We start from the raw sequence: 24,316 nt of genomic DNA, 5'->3' as shown, positions 1-24,316 counted from the left end.
TCGGACTCAGGAACAACGTAATCTCGAATTCTTCGTGAACCCGGTTCGAATCCGATCGAATAATTGACGCCAACCGGTCTAATTGGGCCTACCAACGCGCTCCCGCTCGCCTTCACTCGCAAGGATCGAGTTCGAGTCGTCGCCTCGCCGTTGCGTGACGCTACTGAACGTTGGGTGGTCCCACTGCCGTTGTGTGTCGGGCACGGAAAAGATCAGCTGCCTCGACCCAAGCAGGCAAGACCCCACAGAGGCCGTTCCATGGGTACGCTGAGTCCCAGATCTTCCAAGCGTCTCTCAGCTACACGATCTTTTGCCTCAACCGCTGTTTGTTATGTGTAGTTAAATCGTCCCGCTTATATTATAATCCGACCGTTTCCTTCGGTCACATGTAACCCGCACGCCCTGCCATCTCCCCGGTGCTCACGCTTTCTCATCCCCTTCCCGATCCCAAACACCAAACTCCCTCCCCTTCCACGGCTAGCCTTCACCCACACGTCTCTTCTCGGTCGCCGCACGCAAGACCGCATCGGATGAGCCCATTCGCCCCCCTGATTTGGACACCTCCGCTTTCGTGCGCGTCCTCGTCGCCTAACTCGCTGCAAGAAGTCGCTCTTCTCTGCTCTTCCCTTTTCTCCCCCAATTTTTCCGCACTCGGACGACAACATCTCTCTCTCTCTCTCGCTCTCTCTTGTTCTTCTTTCTCTTCTCCCATGATCGCGAACCCTAATACCGAGAAGATCATTTCCCCGTCCTTGTGTTGATACACGGCAATATATGGCTTTGGTTCCTCCAAGAATCGCATCGAACCCTCGTCTTTGATGGATCCCGCCCCTGCAACCGCCTCGAAGACCCACGAGGTCCGCCTGGCCCCGCTCTTCATCGACCTCAACGAGGCCCCTCCGCCGCCCTGCGACACCCCTCCGGCCGACCCCCCTTCCCATGGCTTCTCACTCGACTCCCGCGCCCTCGCTTGCCGCTTCCACGCTTCCCTTGCCCCCGCCCCCGGACCTGCCGCCGACTTCCCTGGCGAGGCTGGCGTGGGGAAGCTTCCCCTCCCCTGCGGGGTCTGTGGCCGCCCCGAGACCCGCGGTGGGACGGTGGTCTGCGACGGCTGCGAGCGGGGGTTCCACGTTGGCTGTGTGAGGAACAGGCTGCGGTATCCGGCTGCGGCGGTTGACGACTGGCTCTGCCATGAGTGCACTGCGAGCGGGAGGCCCACCAAGCGGTGGACACTCGGTGCCGCCAGGTTGCTTGATATCAATGCACTGCCGCCAAGCGAGGGAGATGTTGAAGAGCTACAGAGTAGCGGAAATGTTGGATGCAGGCAATTTTTCCTCCATTCTTTCTCTCCGTGCTTGAAAGATTCTTCTGTTTCATGCTTGCTCTTTCTCTTTAGCTACATAATTGCTTTTATTTTTGTCTCCTTGTTTCTTAGAAAGGTCGGCGAACCATTTTTTTCATGTGAACAGAAATAATTGTTTACTTTACAGTTGCCAAATTGAAAGGTGGAGTTGACAAATTCTATGCTGCTCATAACAAATTACATAGTAATTTGATCAACGCAAGTAACAAGGTGACTACAACTCTATGCGTTGATCTGATGGTTTACGGTCAAAGTTTGTAGAAATTTATCAAGTGATTCTTATGTTTAAAGAGAGCTCTGGTAGCTAAAGTGAGAATCGCTTGGAGGAGCACGTTCTTGTTACTTCATGGTTGAGTGTGTTATGTTAGCAGAGAAGAGGAAAGGGTGCTAGATGGGTTTCGCAATTTTTCATAAACAGAGTGGCATTGATTGACAATCTTGGTTGACAATCACAAGTCGAACATCCAAAAGTTTTAAACTAAAAGAAGGAGATTATTCTAGAGGTGATAACAAGAAATCAGGGTCAATTGGAACAGATTGACATTCTCTTATTGATTGAAAATAAGGGATGATGGCAAAAAGGCTCAAAGGGAACAAATAATAACATTAAATAGACAAGGAATAAATAGAGCAAGATGTAGAACGTTTAGGGATGCTAGGGGGTTAACAATTGAAATGTGTCTAAAAAAAATGAAGAAGAAACTTGATCATCATTTTGAGCTCAGTAACACTTTTAATTGAGAAGATAAAGCACCATTTCAAATCACTCAGGAGAAGCAGAGACCAAAAAGTATGTTACAGAAGGCTTTCCTAAGCTAGTCTTTGAACTTTTACCCCAAAGACAGCTGGATTCCAAGAACTTTTGAAGTTTGAATCCTGATGAATAACTTCTTAACCAGTACAAAACTCATATTCGCTATTGCAACTAAAAATGAAAAAGGGTGTGTTTGTGCAGGAGTCCCCTCTTAACACCAGACCAGTTTGCTTGTTTTTGAATTTCAAACTTATGTGGCAAGGAAGCAATGTACCATAAAGAGTGAAAAAGAAACCCTCAGAAGTAATGATCCCATATTGGAGGTCCGATGCTTTGCCTTGCCCATATTTGTGAACTTGTGCCCTCCAGTTTCCTCCCAATTTGAAGGTTGGAGATTTGTTTTATGATATTTATGAGGCAACTAGGTTGCACTTTTTGACATGCTTATTTCTTATATTCATCGGAAAGGAGGTTTTAATTTTGAGCAACTAGAGCCATGGATATAATTGTCTCTTTTACCGGCTGCACCTTCTTTGGAATTGCCACAGACATATAGCACCATTGACAGGTTTATGAGAGGTTGAATGACACATATAGGTCATTGATTCTAACCATAAATGCAATCTAGGTTGCATGTGTCTTTGAAGTGATGGAATTCTACAGATGCATAGTAAAGGGAAGAAAGCACATAAAAAACAATGCACCCAATAATCTCATAATTAGGAGTTATATATGTAGATTTGCCCTACTTATTTGTGCTTGTGATAAAATAACTGTAGCCGCACAAATGTTCTCTTGAACTCTTCTTTTTCTCCACTTTCTTTCTCTCTTTTACCTTATTGTTTTCCCCAGCTGGTTCAGCAATGGGTGCTGCAGTCATTGGTATTCTTTTAGTTTCAGCAAGTAGCAACATCATCGATTGTAGAGTGTACTGTTAGTGTCTGTGACCATGACTGAATGCAGGTTAGAATGAGCTGTTTTCAGTTAAATAATGGGGTGTTTGTGTTTGGTTTCTCTGGTTTGTTTTTGAACATATTTTTCTAGTCAAAATAGCAAGCCAAGCCAAGATTTCTTTTGACATTTTTGACAACTGTTTATGATCTCATTCCATTCATGTGCTGACAAGTTCATGAATGGCTTGTTTTCCACACAAAAAATTGAAGATTCTTTAATTGATCCTTTAAGTAACCTAGTCAAGATAGTTGTTGCCTTGTTGGTTTTGATACAATAAATATACCCTGGTGTAGTTACGAGCATGGTACCAAGCAATAAATTTGAGATATATGAGGAAAGGAAACAAGATGAATATGAATAGAGCACGAGAGGCCAAAAACCCAACCTCGCTTTGTAGTCTTTTGGGCCTTATACCCTCATTGTCGTTTTTTCTTCTTTTTCTCTCTTTTACTTTTCTTCTTCTCATCTTTTTTTGTTTTATTTGTTTTTTCGAGGTATGTCTATAATTGAGTTGAGAAGTGAGCATTTTTAATTTGAATCGGTTTCTTTCCAAACCTGACTAATCATTCACCTACTATCTTTTGCATAGGCCGATTTAGAAGGCTTTACTATTCACATGCCTGATGGCTTGGCTTTTGATGTAACATTTAATGAAGATAAATCAGTTGCATGATTGAAGCTTGATGTGATTCTTTTTGCACTAGTTGATGTTAAAGTTGATTGAAATAGCAAGTTTATCCAGCTTGTGTAGCGCTTAGCTTATCATTGTTAAGAATGTTAACATATTTGTTTACTTGAGCAGAGTGAACAATGTTGATGTAGCTAATGTTAGTGGATCTGGTCAACCATTTCCACAACATGTGGGTCAGATAAGAAATGACTGTGACTCGGCAAAGGATACAGGAAGCGTGGATGATTTTTCAAGAATTACCGAAGGTACGCCATTATGCAACAAGTGATCTTATGGACTTACAATGCCCAATGTTTTCCTACAATTTCTTTCATCTGTTGGTCCTGCTATTAGCAGTAGGGTTGGGTAGGTTATAGGAAATTTCTGCAGTCACTATAAATTGTATTGGAAAAGGTTGGTGTTGAGTTTAATTCACTACTTATTTTATTCTTCTATCTATTGTCATTCAGATGGAAAGAGGTTTGGATCAGGGAATGATGTTGCTCACTATCTTGGCATCAAGTCAAGCTACACTTATGTTGACATTGGTGAAAAAAGTGATGTTTCTGGAGTAGTCCAAAGGTCTTTGCCTCCTCGCCGAAGGAAAAGAGATCTTTCAAGAACATGGACTGCAACTAGTTCATCAGAGAACCAAGAGAGTGTGAGGGTTAACTGTAGCGGGGAGCCTTCTTCCGATAACGAGGTTATGGAATCACAGTACTCTGATTTTAGGAGACCTTCAAGAGTTACAAATGCTTATACGGAGGAAAATAATGGCCATGGATCTCAAATGTTGAACGTATGTATTTTTGTGTTCCTTTACTGATGTTTTAATTCTTTGGTTCTGTTGACTTATCTCGAGTCTAGTGATTTTGGAACAGCGACCAATGATGCAATAAGTAAATGCACTGCATGTGTGTACGTACGTTATATGCCTTAACTGCCTGTATAAACATACATTATGCAAGGGCTTGCTTGTAGTTGAATGACCCTATGCTGGATGCTGCTGCTGGTAGCATGAGAAGGGGGGGGGGGGGGGGGGGGGTTTGGTCAAGACTAGTATGCTGGTGGCACAAAGTTAGAAATTAGAGAGAGTCTTCTTTTCTGGTGGGTTAGGTATTCCATTGTCTTTGTTGGTGAAAAGTTGCTATCTAATGAACATAATTGACAAAAGGGGTCACGCCAATTTGACAATCTTGGTGGTTGCTTTTGATGGTGTAGGGCCGGCAGTAGATATACATGGACCAGACATGGCAAAACAACCCTTGATGTTGATGCATACTTGTATTTCTGTATTTATGCGTCGATCATGTTCATATTTGATGTCTTTGTCTGTCTACATTTACGCACTGATGTCATTTTCGCATGATTTTGTCCAATATTTGATAGAGCCTTGTCAAATTTTGGTAGGCTATTTAGGAGCCTTATATGAACCTTGTAAACATATGTATTTATGCATAAGCAACACACTAGATTCTTTAGTTTGTTATATCTTGTGGTTGCATGGTGTATCTTTTGTTTTCAGAGAGTTTATAAACATTCTTGTTTGTTTTCTTTTTTCTTGCAACCAGGGTTGTCTCCCAGTTCAGTATGAGGATTTCTTTGTCATTTGTTTCGGAAGAATTGATTTGCGATTGGCATATCATAACAACTGTCAGATCTGGCCTGTAGGATATAGATCAGTTTGGCATGACAGAATTACAGGTTCTATTTTTGAGTGTGAGGTCTCAGATGGGGGTGATGCTGGACCTGTATTTAAGGTACGAAGGCATCCATGTTCGGCATTGCCAATTCCAATTGGACAAACTGTTCTTTTGTATAATAATGCTAACAAATGTGATGCATCAGAAAGAACAGAAACTAACTGTGTGATCTTAGAATCTGATTTGGAGAAAGATGATGACATTATAATGCTCCTATCGGATCCAAGTTACTCGGATCTGGAACAGGTATCATGCTTCAGTAGCAACTTGTGTGGAAACTCTCATGGTACCTCCACACAGATGGAAGTGGATGAACCAGATGGTTTGACTAGCCACTCAGAAAAGTTTGATGATTCTTCGGTAAGGACTTCCACTTTGAGGGATGAAATTGGGGATTTCTATGTGGAAGGACGATCATCATTCTCAGTGTGGAAGATGGTCTCCCAAACTCTTGTTGACTCATGCCGTGAAGTGTTTAAGCAGTCAGGTTCGTTGCAGTTCACCTGCAGGCATAGAAATCAAATTTCATCGTCCTTAGCAGATAATGGAAGATCAAGATTGGTAGATCATCTTGGTACCTTAGCTAGGTTTTGCAGTTCTGCTGGTCCCACTAATTTCCCACAAGTGATTCAGAATCATACAGAGTTTGATTTGTCATGCCAATTAGTTGCAGAATGGTTAAATCAGGACAGATTTGGATTGGATATGGGTTTTGTAAAGGAAGTCATTGAAACGTTTCCTGAATCACATGCATGTTCAGGATACCAGTTTCTGGCTAATAGAGCAGACTTTTCAAAGTCGATGACTGTTGCTAGTGGAGTGATCTTAGCAGTACAAAGGAATGGTGATGGAGGTGAAGATAAAGTTCCCTCATATGGTTTATACAGAAGACAGATGATGTTAAAACAACAAGATTTTGCTGCAGACCACCAATCAAGTGACCGTCAACCTCCACCAGGGAAACCTTGTAGCAGAAGGCTTCCTGCAGAGCTGGTTGGAGATGTTTATCAGGTATCATATTCTTTTCGACAACTAAAAAAAAACTGAGGAATACATATATATCGACCTGTTTCTGTTTCTATTAATATTACCCATAATGCCTTTTTTCCTCTTGTATCAGATATGGGAATTTCTTTGGCGTTTTTATGGGACTCTGGGTCTAAATGAACCTCCAACGCTTGAGGAACTTGAAGAAGAACTTATTGATCCTTGGCCCATTGACTCAAAGTATATGGAGAAGCTGGATAAGGAAATAGAGGATTTTAGAGAACCAGATGGTTGGATCTCACTGTCGACATGTGAGTCTGGTTCAACAGCATCTGAAGTGAGTCCATTTATGTTTATTCCAAACGAAACGGCATCAGCAAGGGAAGCTGCTCAAGCTAAATTGGCATCACGTACTTATGGCAGATGTACTGGTGTAACATTGACTAAGATTCATATTTCACTGCTGAAAATTTTGATTGGGGAGATCCTTGGTAAGGTTACAGTTTATTTAGATCCAAATTCTGATGCTAGAGAATCAAGATCTAGACGTGGTAGAAAGAAGGATGTTGAGAATACTGTTACTGTAAAAGAAGCTAAGACTGAAATACTACCTGCTAATGAACTAACATGGCCGGATTTGGCTCGGAGATATATTTTAGCTGTTTTATCTATGAACTTTGTTATGGATTCACCAGATGTCTTCACTCGTGAAGGTTTGAAGTTGGTCCGCTGCTTACAGGGTGATGGTGGTGTCCTTTGTGGTTCCCTTTCTGGTGTTGCTGGTATGGAAGCTGATGCAATGGTAAGAAAGTTGATGTCCGTTGAGTTCAGTAACTTTCAAAATTTTATCAGTGTTCAGTAATTTCGTCAAAGTAGGTTTTCTTGATTGTACTAAATTATTTGACTCTCAGCTGCTTGCAGATGCCGAAAGACAGATATCTGATTCTAGATTACAAGAAAATAAAGTTTTGCCTGTTGACCAGAAGGACTCTGATGCAGTCAGTACCTCTGAGCCTGCTGTAGTGAATGGGAACAATCTTCCTGAGTGGGCATTACCACTAGAACCAGTGAAGAAGTTGCCAACTAATGTTGGTACGAGAATAAGAAAGTGCATTTATGATGCATTGGATCGAAATCCTCCAGAATGGGCAAAGAAAATTTTGGAGCATTCTATAAGTAAAGAGGTCTATAAGGGAAATGCCTCAGGACCAACCAAGGTATTGATTGATTTTGTTTAATTCTGTTGTGGTTTTTTCAATTTCATTTATTTTTCTGCTTCTATGCTATTTGCTTGCTTAATGCTTTAACTTATTTTTGGACGAAATTTATGATTTATTTGCTCATACGAGAGAATGTTAAATTGTGATGCAATTTTGAGTAATCTTTTCCATATGTTGGGTAAGCATGATAGAGTTGATCCTAATTTTCAAGAATGTGGTCGACTGGAGTTGAGTTTCTTTGTTTTGTGATCATGATATTCTTTAGTTTTGGTGAGCTTGAAGGCTGAAACAGTATCTACTAATATCACCTACCATGCACATGAATTTTTTTTAAACTTATGACTAGAAAAATATTTTCATTTATTTATCTTGCCTAAACCTTTTATTTATCTCTTATACCATTTTCTAGATAATTGTGCTTTGTGCTACTTGTAAAAGCAGAGAATGAATGTTTGAAGCATGGGAACTAATGGCACAGAAAAGACTATATATCAATATAAGTTTTTTTTTCTTCTTTTACATGATTATAGTCTTTCTTTTGATTATCCTTTTTGCAATTTTTCTTAACGTATATCATAAATCAACTTGGAAGCAGAGCCAATGAGTAACATTGCTTTTGCAACAGGTTATGGGGATGTTGTAGATTGGAAACTCGAAAGAAGCAAGATGTGGAAAAGGCCATAAGATTTGCCATATTTTCATGAGTCGTAACATGTTAGTCATAAAACTTTGAATCATTAAGGGGATGGTAATGTTTGATCTTCCTTTCAAGTAGTGAGTTGCTTGAAATAATGATGCAAAAGACAGTTATAGTTTGTCAAAAATTAAAAGTGAGAACACAATAACCTTATTAGTGGTGTATGGCTTTTATTAGTCGTGAGATGAAGGGAAACATGAGAATGAATATCTAATGGGTGGTAAAGAATAATGTTACCATGATTACTCATCATGACTTGGTCCTATGTTTCTTAACTTACTATACTTTTTTCTATCAAGTGCATATGATGTGAAATCATGTCATTAGTATGCTGCTTTTTCTTGTTGGTTTGGTGCAGAAAGCTGTTCTATCTGTGTTAGCAGAGGCATCTGGTGGAAAACACCAGCAAAAATCTGAGAAGAGAAGTAAAGAGAAAAGCCCTATATCTTTGTCTGATGCTGTTATGAAAAGATGTCGTATAGTACTACGTCGTGCTGTTTCTGCTGATGAAGGGAAAGTTTTCTGCAATTTGCTTGGTTCTCCCATTGCGAATGTTAATGATAATGAAGATGAAGGTGTTCTTGGATTTCCTGCTATGGTTTCTCGTCCTTTAGATTTCCGCACAATTGACTTAAGGTTGGCTGTTGGGGCTTATGGTGGATCACATGAAGCCTTTCTTGAGGATGTCCGGGAGGTATGCCTATACAGTTGCTTCCTTTTGATGAGATTTTTGAAAGAATGAGGTTCAGACTTGAGACTGTTTTTAATGGTCCTTAGTGTGTTATTGTTGCTTTTACCTGAACTCTCAAGGGAAATTTTGTAGTATTGCATCTACCACCCATGTTTGATTGATTGTCATCTCTCCATGCCTTTTTTTTTGTTTTTGTGTGACACTTATGAGGTCTACCATGTTAATTCATTAGTCCATTAATTTTTTTTTGTATTTTGCAAATTTGCAAAGCCATCCCTAAAATTTGGAGCACCTTCCAAGTGATAATATGTCATGCATATTTTGTGACAAATATTGATGCCAAATTAAGGACTATGGTCTTTTCATGCTGATCCTGTGTTAACAGGCTGTTGTGGTTAGTGCAGCTGGTACTTGAAATGTGCAGGTCCACAATAGTGTCAGATGCATTTTAGTTTTGACTTGTACTTCATTCTTTGCCAAAACAAAAGAAGATATGCTGATATTTCTCTTTAAACTTAAAAGATGGTTCTGGAAATGGTATATGAATTATTGAAGTCATAAGGGAAAGAGCAACCTAGAATGAATTGGTGGAAAATTTTATTTAATAGCTTGATATAGACGTTGAACATGTTGAAAAATCTATGTCATTGTTGTGATAGTCAAAGTCTAATTTAACTTTCTTTTGTTATAGTATATGACTATATGTATGCAAATTCTAGCTATTTAGTATTATGGGTGATTGAGTGTGGGAGAAACAAGTATTTTTGATAACTTCTAGAAGATAGAAGTTATTTCTGATAACACAATTATTGTAAAAAATACATCGCACAAAATAAATATTTGCATATTAATTTTATCAATTTGGACAAAATAAATAGTTACTAGTGTTAGAATTGTCCAAGTATGTTCAGTGAGTTTTCTATAACTATGGAGTTACATGATGGAGTTCATAACTTCATATTTGTTTAAACAGTGGTAATAGATGGATGTATTTGCCAGGATAAACCTCTATGGTGTTGTATTTGCCAATGATATAGTTTTTGTTGATGAGAGTTCAATTGAGATCAGTTTTAAACTTGAATTATGGAGACAAATCTATAGACTATTGGTAATAGATAAATGTCTCAGACTGAATATATGGAATACTTATTTCAGTAGTACTAAGAGAATTGAGGATATAGTTAGCCAAGAAGTTTTTACAAGGAAAAAGTTTTATGCATTTCAGATCTGTTATCTGGCAAAATGGAGAGGTGATGGAGTTTTACTTATAAAATAGAAGTTAATTGGTTAAAGTGGAGAGGAGCATGAATGATTTGTGTGATCATCAAATGTCCTTTAAATTTAAAAGAAACAGTGATTTAAAAAGGCACTCGGGCGCTCGCCTAGGTGCTCGGGTGAGACGAGGCGAGGCGAGGCAAGGCCCAAGCGCGTCGTTTAAGGGCCAGGTGGCATGCTTCAATGAGAGGCCGCTTGGGCGCTTCGGGCGAGCGCCCGGTTGTTATAAGGTGATCAAACCGCTTAAATTTGCATTAGTTGGTTCGATTAAACCAACTAACGCATGTAGTTATATCAGCGCGCGACCCCGATTCCCAACTCTACGCATGCTTCTCTCTCTGTTTCTGTCGTTGACGATTTCTCCCTTTGCGTTCGCCGTAGACGATTTTCCCTCTGCCTCTGTCGCCGACGGTTTCTCTTGTTGCTTCCGAGTCTTCCTTTGTCGCCGATCAAGTCTCCTTAGCTTTTGTTGTTGTCCGTTGTTGTTTGCTGCCGTTGTCCACTGCCTGCTGTTGTCCGCGACATGACTCCGTCGCCGCCACCGCTATCCGTTGCCTCCTACTATCTGTGACTCTGTAGCTTCCGTTGCTGTCTGCTGCCTACGACTTCTTACCGCCGACTTCTCAGCACGACTTCTTTGGTCTCTACTCTTCCCTACTACTGTTAACAGTAAATATACTATTAACAATTAACAGTATATTATTAATTACCATTCAAAATAATGTTTAGTTATTAAATTAATAATATACTATTTAGATTTTAACACAGCTAATCTTTGTTTTTAATTTAATATCATATTTTTTATTTAAATAATTATATTCATTAATTATATTATATTTTTTTATATTTTAATATTTTAGAGCGTTTCGCTTCGCTCGGGCGAGTGCCTAGTGCTTTTTAAATCATTGAAAAGAAATACACAAGAAGGTTGTTGGAGCAGCCATGCTATATCGACATGACTGTTAGTCTGTTAAAAAAGAAACATGCACAAAAAGAGTTTGTGTAGCTGAAATAAGAAATATCATCTTTTATAATCAAGTCATAGGTTTCTGGCATGCTGTATTATGTATTGTTGATTTCTGTTCTTATACTTGAAACCTTGGTAAGGGAAGAAGTTGGATTCTTAACAATTCAAGGTTTAAATCAAAATGCAGCAACACCTGATAATAAGAATAGTGAGGTGTACTCAGAACGTTGATGCATGTTAATTATTTTTTCTTTGTTGTCTCCTGATGCTTTGGTGTAAAATCCTGTGTTTTATTATACATTTATCTGTAATAAGACTCATATTTTATGTGTGTTAGCTTAATAGTTGATAGACGCAGAAAATACAAATAATTTTGGTTGCTCCCAGAGTATCATGAGATGGATTAGAACTTTACATGAGTTGGACTTCTGGAATGACTGCATAGTATAGACATATATGTGCTAACCCATTAGGCATAATGTCAGGGACCACATATGCCCATCCTCCTAGCATGTTATTGGCATATAGGCACACAGCTGAAAACCTTGCTAATTATCATGGAAATTAAACTGAGATGTCAGTCATTTTTTCTTGGCAGGTATGGCATAACATATCCACCGCATATGGGGATCGGCCTGATCTTATGCAGTTGGTTGAGACATTGTCACAAAAATTTGAATCATTGTATGAGAAAGAGGTCTGTTGCACATTTTTTCGCTTTCCACTTGTTTCTTTATGTAGTTGACTTGGTTGATGAAATTTATGATTGTAGTTCACAACTGCTATAACATGATCTGATAGTATAATTCAAAGATATTTTAGCATTGTAATTGGATTTAAGATGAGTATAACTTTTTACCTAACACTTTAACAGTGTGTTCTCTTAGTACCAGATACTTCAGCGTATGGAAACAGTTGATCATTGTTAAATCCCATAATTTGAGAACATTTAATATCTTACTTTTACTACTCGAGTAATGTTCAGGCAGAGCATGTCTAGCCAAATAATTCGTTGGTTTCTGCACTTACACTTCCATTAACTAGTTGGTATATCCCTTTGTGTTCAGTGATCATGTATCAGCATATTCATGGTGTTTCACAATCCGCCAGAAACACCAAGGTGTCTTATGAAAAATTATTATTTTTAAATATTTGTGTTTGTAATTCAAATTATGCTTCTGTATATTTCCTTTGGGCCAAAAGCATCATTTTGGGTCTAATTACCTTGCTTTAGGCCTATTCAGCAGTAGATTAAGATTTTGAAGTGGGTATGATGGCTTCTGCAGGTGCTTATTCTAGTGGAAAAAATTGCTGATCATGTGGGTAATGAGCCTTTAGACACTGAAAAGCGGAAAGAATTGTATAATATTATTCTTGCAGCAAATGAAATACCGAAAGCTCCTTGGGAAGAGGGAGTTTGTAAAGTTTGTGGCATTGACAAGGATGATGACAGTGTTTTGCTATGTGATTCTTGCGACTCTGAATACCACACATATTGTTTAAATCCCCCTCTTGCTCGGATTCCAGAAGGCAACTGGTATTGTCCATCATGTATCAGGATTCAATCCAAGAAGCAGGAACTAGATCAACACACAGAAGTTACCAAACGCCATATGAGGAGACATCTGGGAGAGGAAGGTCGTGCTTTTCAAGAGGCTCTGTATCAGCTAGCATGCACAATGGAAGAAAGAGAATATTGGGAGTACAGCGTTGAAGAGGTTAGCTTACGTGTGCCTTTCTTTCATCTGCAAACACTGCATTGTTATTATTAGGTTTCCTTTCTACTCTGGGATTTTCTGTCTTTTTGTCAGAACAACAATTTCTTAAAGTACCATCTTATGCATGATTTCCAGACTTAAGATTTTAGACTCTCAGTAGTTTCTTGGTTGTAAATATCAAGTAAACATATGCAAGTTGTTTTCTAAAAATATGTGTTCACATTTAACAGACAATTTCAGACTGTTGTTTCATTTTCTGTGCAAACCACTCATTTTTAACTGTTTCATTGAGCAACTGGGTACACATGAACTATTCATGCAACAAATAGTGTAGTCAAAAGGTGCTAGGCACTAAAAAGCGCCAAGGTGCTGAAACGTCCGAGGCGTTAGCACCTGCCCGAGCAAAGTGAAGTGCTTGCCAATATAAATTTTTTTTTAAAAATATAATTATCTCACAGAGTGATGTTTTATATCTAAAAAACGGGTGATGTTAGTCACTCGCCAATCTAACAAGTGAAGTTTTAGATCAAAATAGCAGCAGAGGTCATTTGCAGGAAATGTTTATCTCATAGTGCTAGTTCAACAGAAGATTATTTCAAATTGCTGTTTCAAGTTTCAACAAAAAAATAATCTCAAAGTGATGTGATTCCAAAAGTTTATCTCAACTTACACCTCGTTATGCATTGCGTGCTCAACAACAGCAAACAGTAAAGCATACAACAAAGATAAAGCATGAAAGGAAGAATTAAAACAACAACAAACAAGAAACGGAGAAAGGGATCAAAACTACATCAAACAAAAAGGGATTGCTAAGAGTGTTGTTTCGTAGTCTTGCACAGGATAAAGAGGAGATGGAGAAGATGCTGGTGGAAAGCTTTTAGTCTGGAGTGGGCCAAAATAAAGGCAGAGGAGAGAGTCTCTGGCGGAGAGCAAACGCTTTGGTGGGTAGCGGAAGATGCTTTGGTGGCATAGCCTTGGGTCTGGTCAATAGTTGGCGGAGGAAGCAACACCACTGGGGGAGAAGAATTGATCAGCAGGCAGCATATGGTTTCCTTCTCGATTGCAGAAAGGGATCAGGCTTAGTCAGGGTTCACACTGTGGGTGGTTGTTCTGGGCAACGGTTATGATGAAGGTAGTGGTCGGTGATGGCGTATTGGCAAAGGATGGTTGTGATCAACATAGGATTGCTTCATGAAAAGGGATTGGGTGCACGTGGGAGAGGCAAGGAGTGTATGAAAGGGTTTAATTGGTTTGGTTGACCAATTAAAGCTAAACAAATGAGTATGACCACAAACCAGGCCTCATTTAATGCAGGTGCACGTTTGAGTCGCTCGACCCGCTCGACGCTTAGGCTCAGGCATGCGTCTGGCTGCGTCTAGTTGTAGGCACCCGCCTGGCCCACCATTGAGGTGCTTGGGCGTTGCCTTGCCCTGCTCGGGCACCTAGTCAAGCACTCAAGCGCCAATGACTTCCATGGCAACAACATACTGTACGTGCTGGTTTTAAAAATATAAATTTCAGGCTTATATAATTACCTGTGATCATCTGTTTTTGTATGTTTTGTGACATCCTTGGATCGAGAGTTTTTCTATTTAATTCATGTTCCGTCTTCCTTGATGTTGTTATAACATTCTTTAAGGTAAATGAACATTATGTATAGTTTTTTTGTTTTATTTTGTTGATGGATGGTCATGTGAAGATTGTCCTGACATGCTTCATGGGACTATGTCTTGTGAGGTAGGTTATCTGTTGCCAGTATTACTATTGTATGCCAGCCTGGCACATTGAATTGCTGTGCTGACATGGGTACAATACAATGAATGTGTTGGTTTGTGTATTTTACTTTTTGGTCCTAGATTATGTTTGTTGATGTTCATATAATTATGGGAGTTGCATGATTCTCTTTTGGACCTTGAGCCAGTACACTTTCCTTTTCATTATCCATTTTGGATGAGGATAAGGAATATGTAAGAAGCAAACTGTGCAGATAATATAACACATCCTGGAGAAAGTAAGTTGAATTCATGATTTATACTGCACAGTTTTTATCATGTAGGTTAGACATATATGGTTGCCACTGGCCATATTTCATTGCTCAAGATCATTTCTATTTACTCTGCACTTAGAATGCCATCTGATAATAAAGAATTCAGAGTTGATGATCAGTGACATGATGTAACATTACCTACCACACTATGTAATCTACTTCTCCAAACTTCTCTTTGTGTTGCATATATTTATCATCATTTAACAAATTGATGACTATTTTTGAATTATTTGGGTATGCTTTCTGCTGGATTCCTTTCTTTTTGTGCTTATGTGGCCATGTTATGGTACTTTGGTTCCTTTTGAGTTTGTGATAATATTTTTGCTGTTGATTTTTTACTGAAGTTGTTGAAATGACATATCTGACATATTCAATCATAACAATTCGAACTGGCATTTACTTGTGGATGTGGAATTATGTTTATACTCACTCAGGATTCATTTGCAAATCATGTGTGCAATTCTTTGTCTCTGTTTTCTGTTTTCCATTAATTTAAGAATGTAATTTTCAAGGCAACAACATCATGTTAATATGCTCATTGCTCCTCTTGGGGTTTTTAATGGATAAATACTACTACACAAAATTTATCAATTGATATATTCTATTATTTGTGAATGGCAGAGAATATTTTTGCTGAAGTTTCTGTGTGATGAGGTGCTGAACACTGCACTTGTTAGAGAACACCTCGATCAGTGCACTGAAAAGTCAAATGATCTGCAACAAAAAATACGAACTCTAGTTATGGAGTGGAGAAATTTGAAATTTAAAGAAGAACTATTGGCCTTGAGCATTGCAAAAGAAAGTACGAGTAAATTTAATGAACCTGGTGATGTTGCAAGTGAAGAAGGAGAAGCTAATATGTACTCTGGCCATGGTAGGTTAGTTGAATATCAGCAAAATGTTAATAACTCTTCTGTGACTGATTCAGGAAATCGACTGAAAGGTGCATCTTTCATTATTGAGGGCTGCCCTGGAGAAGATGGGCGAATTGATTTCAGCAAGAGTGTGGGCCAGTTATTTAAGAGTAGCGTGATAGACACCCATGCTGATGGTAGGAAATCTCAAGTTCAGTCTGGTGAGAGAGATGTTTTGGAAGAGCGTTCAGTGCCTGGTAATCTGAACCCCATTACAACCGTTGGTAAGGAAGATCAAATTAATGAACAAGATGAACGATTATTACTAGTTTCTGCACAACAAGATAATAAGGAATCAACGGAAGAATCCATCCATGGTTTTCAGCATGAAACGGAAAAAAGGGAGTTGCCGGTTAAGGAAAGCAGCTTGCTTGGTAGACCTGATTTGATGCAAGCTATAAATATGAAAAGGAATGCTGGAGTGCTGACCAATGCTGATAATCTTCATGGTTCTTCTCTGGGTTCTGACAGTGGGAGGTTACAATCAAGGGAGAATTATATTACAATGATTACGGGGTTAGTCAAAACATCTGGAGAATTGCTCGCCTCTAAAGGTGTTCTCCAGGAAAATGCTGATGATCTTGTAACTTCTAGTGAGCATGGGTCCAGTGATCTTGGAATGGGTGGTTTGAAGAATGAAATTTCACACATTGAGGAGTCAATATTCAGTTTTGAATCTCAGCTTATGATGTCATCTTTGAGAAGGGACTTCCTTGGAAGGGACTCGTTTGGCCGATTATACTGGGTTATAGGTAGACCTGGTAGGCATCCTTGGTTGGTTGCTGATGGAAGTATAACAGTGCCACAGGAAAGAAACAAAGTTGAAGATTTTAAGGACCCCAAGGCTGATGTTCTTATGGATATGGTCTCCTCTTGTTCAGTACTCATGAGGACTGGACCAGGAGGATCAGATGCATGTAGTACATCTACTTGTGATATGCATGATCGGAACTTTTGTTCATTTTCTTTGTATGAATCTGACAATGAAATTCAGGAAATTACTAGTTGGTTGAGTGATGCCGACCCTAAGGAAAGAGAGCTGAAGGAATGCATTTTGCAGTGGCAAAGACTTGTACATCAAGTGACCAATCATATTTCTAATAGTTCTCAACTAACTTCTAAGTCTTCCGCTAGCAAGAATTGCACAGTCGCTCAAAGTTTAACTACAAAGGCCATGATGATCCTTGAAGCCAAATATGGTCCTTTCTTGGATCCAGAAGTGAGTGAAATTCCAAAGCGAAAAGGGAGGAAAGCAAAACAAAATCATGAGGAGAGAATGTACAGATGTGAATGCTTAGAAGCCATATGGCCTTCTAGACACCACTGTTTGTCCTGTCACCAATCATTTTTGACTGCAGTGGAACTCGAAGGACATAATGATGGAAGGTGTACCCCTAATAATCCTGTATCTGATGAAAGTAAAGAAAATGATGATATACTAAGAGTCAAGGGAACAAGATCTGAGAGCACTAGGGGAAAAGAAAATCCTGATGACGTTGATTTTGTTGATACGTCAAAGAACAAAATTGTAGATGCCAGCTCCAATCTTGTTAGAATTTCAAGGAAAGCATGTCCTTATGATTTTGATGAGATCAGCAAAAGGTTCATCACAAGAAACTCTAACAAGGAGTTAGTGCAAGAAATAGGTCTTATCGGGCTAAATGGACTTCCGTCCTTTGTCCCCTCGCCGGTTTTCTTTCTGAATTCTGCATTAGTGCTGAACCCAAGCCTGAAGTCCGATACTAATATGAATAGTGAGTTGGCCTTTGCTTCAGAAGGATGGTTGCTATCATCCATGAAAAGGGGAGGAAAAGGCATAAGTGCAACTCAGGATGAAACTGGAAAAGGAACCAGACAAGCCAACATTTCTGCTCATAATTTTCATGGTAATGTTAATGATGAACAATCTCAGAGAATAAAAAAATCGAATACAGGTTCTGGTGATGGTGAAGAAGCATCCTCTATAACTAATAAAATTCAACGATCTGGCCGCAGCTGCACAGTTCCTGAGTCATCATTGAGGCCATTAGTTGGGAAGATCTCTGAGATTCTAAAGCGTCTCAAGGTTAATTTACTTGATATGGAGGCTGCCCTGCCAATGGAAGCACTGAGACCATCAAGGTCACAGATGCCGAAAAGATGTGCATGGCGTGAGTTTGTGAAGTCTTCAGAGTCCATATTCGAGGTGTGTTGAGTTACTCTGGTGATTTTTTCTGTTCTTTGGTTTTCACTTGTTTTTCTATTGCCACGCTGAGGGTTTTAAGGTTTTATGGTCCAGAGTGAAATTGTTGGCAGCAATAGTGTTATCAGATCATTTATGCTGTTTAGGTAGTGGTTAATTAACTTCCTTTCAGTTGGAATGCAGCTAAATACTTTTTTCTTTATGCAATGTGGACTGTGTTGTTCTTTACAAGCTGGTGCTATTTCGATCTTAGGGCTGGAATATCTGTTTTGCTGTGATTAGCAGCTTAGAAACTTTAATTTTAACTAATGCTTTCACTAGTTGTTTTGGGGAAACTGAAGTTTCTTTTCTGCAGTCACCTGCAAAAGTATTCCATTCTTGTCTTCTGATTCTTTATTAATATGCTTAAGACGAATATTGTATCTTAAAGGATCATGACAATCTGAAACATGTCTTGCTTTAGCACCACTATTGTATTATTGCTAATATTTAGTCATCTTGTACTCTTAGAATGCCTAATAAAGGTCTGAGATTGGTGGTTATTTTAGAGATCTATGCCATAACCAATTGTTTGAACTCTTCAGTCTCTTTAAACTATGACCTGCCACTGACATGTCTTGGTAAATAATATGATAAGCTCCACGAAATACTATTTGAGTGTATTGGTACTTTTCCACTATGGTTTATTTTTGGGGGCCAGTTGGTTAGTAGGAATGTTTGGATTTGACATCAGTGAATTTGGTTACCTGAAGATTTAAAACTTTCTGCTCAGCGTTCTCAATTGATTTTCCACATTGGCTGCTAATGTGACTTTTCTTCAATTTACAGTTATTTTTTATTTTGCTTAGCTTTTACTTTTTTTAACTCAAAACATATTGATACAACTATGGCACTGTTTCTTACTTGTCCTGATAGTTGTTTTGTTCTGCCAATAATGCAAAAAGGCTATGGTCAAAGTAAAACTGTACAATTGACTTTCTATTATAATCCTTGATTATGTTTTCAAGGCATTATTGAGGATTTATATGGTCCCAGAAGAACTATACTTTTTGCAGGCATTAATGAGAATCAGAACACTGCATGATTTTTTTTTTTTGATGGTAAGCAATCTTGAGATTAATTTGTAATTTTGGTCACCTTTTAGCTGCGCAAACACCTCTACCTGCCCCTCACATTTGGTAGTCCCACTTACACTGTATTTCTGTATTCTACCGTTGGAAATTTGTATTTATGTCTGCACCCCAACCCCGCTGCTGGCCCCTAGAAAAAGAACATTGCTGTTACATTATTTCATATTATTTTTGTTGCAACTGGCACTTGTTAATGAGCACATCTTCCATGGAAATTCAGTAGGTCCTCCTGCTCATGACTTTTCATTGCTTAAAATCCTTGTTTCTATAAAAATAAAATTTCTGTGAGCATTTGCACTCAAATCGGATATAAAATGCAAATGCCACCATTACTGATTTTAATTGTTGAACACTGACAATATGCATGGTACTGCAGCACCATGTCATGAGTGACCTATGCTCTCTCCAAAAGTTTTGGATAAGTTAATGTGTAACTTAAAATTTTCTTACGAACACATTGTTTCACTGTGGTGGCTAGCGTGAGTGACAATGCATCATAAAGAGTTACTTAATGCAGAGTTCATAGGAAAACCTCCTTTCACTGCCCTTGTTCTGATGAATTCTAACATATGTGGATTTTGTCAATTTACTAATGTTGTATTTGTAGTTTTGCATCTTTGGAAAGTTTGTATGTGAATCTTACCGAGATGTAGATTGGAAGAGCTTTTAGCTTGAAAGGCATGATATTTTGTCACAGGGTGTCATTGAAAATCTGTGATCTTGCTAGGATTCTGTGCTAGGAAGTTCATAACATATGCAACTGATATATTCTAGAATATCTGCAATCTTATTTCTCTCTTTTGCTCTTTCTAGATGGTTCAAGCAACAACCCTGTTTGAAGGCATGATCAAGACAGAGTACCTGAAAAATGGGTGGTGGTACTGGTCTTCTCAGACTGCTGCAGCAAAGTCATCTACGGTTGCATCTCTTGCTCTCCGCATTTACACTCTTGATGATTCTATCATCTATGTGAAGGACCAAGTACCTGGTTCAGATCCCACAGAGAATCTGAAGCAGACAACCAAGACAGGAAAGAAAAGGAAAGATATTGAACTATGATCATAGTGTTATTCTTGGAAATGTTAGTGCAGAACTTGAAAGTTATGGATGTGGCAGCTTGATAATTTGTAATGGTTTTTATCAAGCGTCATGACCCTCGTAAGATATAAACTGAAAAAAGAATACGGTGTTACTGCTACCTGGGTATACGTGAACATATATTTGAAAGTACAGCTGACATCACTTATATGATTTTTGCCTGGTTCAGAACTAGAGATCTATTTTGATGTCTATATCTCAGATGGACCAGGAGAAGGGTAAGCTGTCTGAGATGGTGCAGTAGCTTCATAATTTGGTAACTTAAGAGGCAAACGTTTTGCCAAGGAGATTGACTGTCAGTGATTCGTACATCATACAAATGCTGCCAATATAGAGCTGCAGTTTGATCTGATTTAAGTCAAATATGAAATTGACCAATTGTTTCTTTACATCTCTCAGTCATATCCTTTTCCCCCTTGACAACATTCATGATGTTAGGGCATATTGTATTAGAAGAGGGTAGATAGTTTAATCTTTATTCGGTGTACCTTGCATCATAGGATATAAATAAACAGGTAGTGCTACTTTTCTTTGTGTTTCCTCAGATAGCTGTATCCTTGTTACCATTATCTGGTAATTGCCTTTTTCGTCTTACATGGAAATGCAGATATTGTTTTGTAATTTAACAAAGATGGCTTGGTGTTTTATACAGATGCTTCACTTAAGTTGGCTAATCCGGGATGGAGATGGCTAATTGCATTTCAAGTACCTTGTCTTGCATGGATGAATATTTGATATCCTTGGTATAGTTTTCTGATTATGCAGATAATTGGTATAAAAATGGTTGGCTACAAAGAATCCAAATTGACGATGGTGCAGCAATTCCTTCCAACCTTCTGGCATGTCATCACTTTAATCATAAGGTAATGAGACCTGACCATTTCCAGGTAACATACACCAGCTTAAGTTAATGAAAGTTTTGAAATTTATTAATGTAATTTGTCATCATATTTTGTAATGCTTTTGACGATTGCCACAAAAAATTAATGCGTAAACTGTTACTTGAGATTGTGATAATTTGACTAAATCTGCATAGTTGAATTCATGTTGTGATGAAATGAATCCCATATCCGGTCTGGTGCATGGCTCATGAAAATTTTCTTTGATGAACACAATTCTTGTGTTCCAGTTGATTTTCTTTTCTTGTTTTTATTTTATGCTCTTTTTGAAGCCTGATAATTTTTTACACTGACAGGTGTCAAATCACTGCTGCCTGAATAATGACTTCCATTGCCATGACTTGTGACACAAGCATTCAGGTTTATGATGCGCTTTTGTTAAATATTGACAAATGTCTTGTTATTTATTAGGTGTTAATTGATGTAATTAATGACAGAAGTGATCCCTTTTAGTGTCTTGAGACTTGATGGTGTTATCTCCCGTTCTTTCACGTTTTCACTGCAATAGATCACAATTCATTTGGTGGATCGTTTCGTCTATTCTGAATCCAGGATTTTGATACACAATTGAATCTGAATTGCCGCAGCATTGTGCAGTGTTGGCCCAAAGAAGTGCCTCAGCTTATGAATTTACCCAAAGAATACCATTGTTCATGGTTCTAAAGATTCATGTTCATGTTACACGTGTTCTTGTTGATTCAGATACTGCAGTCTGACTTTTGTCACGAGTTCATCAAAGGTGAGACAAAAATCTAGTCGTCTTCCCATAGTCCAATTCCTGTTGGTTTGCATTTCTGTGCTGCCTTTTCCTGACACACAAATTCTTGATCATGGTTATTGATTGTCATGCATTCGTTACATACTTATCCATTGCAGCCGCACTTGTCTGCATATTCACTACTTCTCTGTATGATTCTTTGTTCGGTTTGACTGTTTCTTTACTCATCATAGAACAAGACAGGTATCTAAAAGAAGGATTTTTTTTTTGTTGCTCATCGTGAAGAAAGTTTGACCAAACAAATAGGTTTACTTCTTGAACGAGGCATCTACTGTCAATTGTGGTCGTAAATCAAGACCCAGGCCAACAAGCTTGGGACTATAGGAAGAAGACGATAACTTCTCCGATTCTTGGAGGAGTGGGGTTGGCGGTCGGAAGAGAGATGGATGTGTGAGAGCGGCGGCGCCTCCGGTTCTTGGTGCGTTCAACCTCGTCGACCCACGTGGATGAAGAGGATGCCGCCTTTTGTCCTGCACGCGATACACGTATTTGTTCGATCGAAAGCCCTCGTCGCCCCCTCCTACTCCCGTCCCTGTCACCAGTAGCTTGTGCTGCCACGCCCGGCGCCTTGTGGGCGCAAAAGGAGGCGGCCTCAGATGTCGCCAGTTGTCACGACTGCTCCCCTTCCCTGCTCTCTTTATTTTCTCCCCCTCCCTGTCCCCCATTTGCCATCTAGGGTTACTTGAGCTTTTTCACCCCCTCTCCTCTCCCTCTCCACCATTCCTTGATTCCCTCTTCCCTTCTAATTCCTTCCTTCATCTCACATCAAGATGACCGTCGTGTCGCCGCTCCTTTCTGCAAGAAATACGCTTTAAGTCAACCCTCGTTTTTCTCCCGAGGCTGGAATGCAGTTAAGTCACTCCGCTCTCTCGTCTGTAAAAGGAAGAAGGGTAAATCAAAAAGGTGATGTCTGGACGCAGCGGTTTATCGATCTTTTCCTCGCCTTGTTGGATTTGGTTCTGATTTGGTCGGGATTCGGAGGGTGCAAAGCTGGAATCGGTCGATAAACCTCTGCATCCGGCCTTTCAAATCCCTGTTGCCTTTCACACTCTAAGCTTCTACATATAAGACCACAACATTTAAGTAGAGCGGTCGTGACTTGAGAGATTGGTGTGAGATAAACTTCAGACATTTTATTAAGAATAAGACACTCTCAAAGATGTTTCTGTGTGAACCACTGCTTATGGACATTCGTAAACGCATGCCTCTTCTGTGTGCCAGTTAATAGTCTTTCATGTTAGATGATGCAGTCTGTTTTCAGATATTGCTATTTTGATATTTCTTTTGGCTGTTAGAAGGTTTTTTATACTCTTGAAAGGTCAAGTTTAGTTTTGTTCATATTGTTTTTGAATGTGCGTTTTAGATGATACTTTCTTTGATTTTCTCTAGTTATTTTTTTACCCATTTATGATTATGTTATTTCTGTATTCCAAGATTACTTTTTTTTTTTCTGCATTCCCTTTTGCGCATTGGGAGCTGCCTCACTTTGTCAGAACAAAAAAATGAGGGGTTGGTAGTATGCTGGAAGAAAAGACTTTGATCGAGGAACGAAAATAGAGTTGATTAAATAGATGAGACTGAAAGGATGGGTTTTTTTTTTATGATAGTGATTGGAATATGCTCTTCTGTTGGTGGTTTTAGGCTTGGACTGCATAATATCTTGTTCTCTTGATGCTTGATCTGTGAACTTGAGCTAACAGAGGGTTCTCTGTTTTTGCGCTAACATAGAGCACTTAGTCAAATTGCATGCAATGGTGTTTGTTGGTAAGCACAATAAGATGAGTCCCCTGTACGAATTGCAAATGCTTGATCTATGAATTTCAGTATGGAGGAATCACCATGTAGTCTTCCTTTACTTTTGTTCTTTGTACGGTAGAGCACAAATATAGTACTCATTTTTTCTTTAATTGAATGTCCATTGATGTTCCAAAAGTACCTTTTCGGAGTCCTGGAGACGAAGGGTGATTTCTTAATGATGAAAGTTCTCTTATTGAGCTAGTCATTCTTGAAGTAATGAATCACCTGTATTTTAAGCCTCTACAAGTTCTTTGATTTCATGTGTGTAGCTCTTGGCCATATATTATTATAATAAATTCAAACTGATATTCTTGAGTGCATTCTACATAAATGGATGGTAAATCATTGTTGTTCTATGGCTGAACCAGATATACAATAAAGAGCACTGTTGTATATACAGAAATTTAATATGAAAATGATGAAATACAAATTAGACAATTCTTTAACCTATACATGCCCGTATATGTAACTG

At 38.9% G+C, this 24,316-nt stretch overlaps 1 protein-coding gene across 1 annotated transcript; it reads left to right on the top strand.

Moving 5' to 3' along the window:
* Positions 1–579: 579 nt before the first annotated feature.
* On the top strand, positions 580–21,809 carry LOC103977968 (methyl-CpG-binding domain-containing protein 9). The gene is made up of 12 exons (XM_009393654.3): positions 580–1,324; positions 3,874–4,007; positions 4,212–4,540; positions 5,313–6,455; positions 6,565–7,233; positions 7,343–7,648; positions 8,707–9,042; positions 11,880–11,978; positions 12,568–12,999; positions 15,668–18,145; positions 20,086–21,233; positions 21,566–21,809. Exons 1-11 carry the CDS (start codon positions 819–821, stop codon positions 20,329–20,331), a joined length of 6,678 nt encoding a protein of 2,225 aa, XP_009391929.2. The 5' UTR covers positions 580–818; the 3' UTR covers positions 20,332–21,233; positions 21,566–21,809.
* Positions 21,810–24,316: the final 2,507 nt, after the last annotated feature.

Source organism: Musa acuminata, chromosome BXJ2-3, assembly GCF_036884655.1.
Source record: "Musa acuminata AAA Group cultivar baxijiao chromosome BXJ2-3, Cavendish_Baxijiao_AAA, whole genome shotgun sequence".
Classification (NCBI taxonomy): domain Eukaryota; kingdom Viridiplantae; phylum Streptophyta; class Magnoliopsida; order Zingiberales; family Musaceae; genus Musa; species Musa acuminata.
The sequence above is the reverse complement of the archived record's forward strand: the minus strand, read 5'-3'. Positions and strand labels throughout refer to the sequence as shown.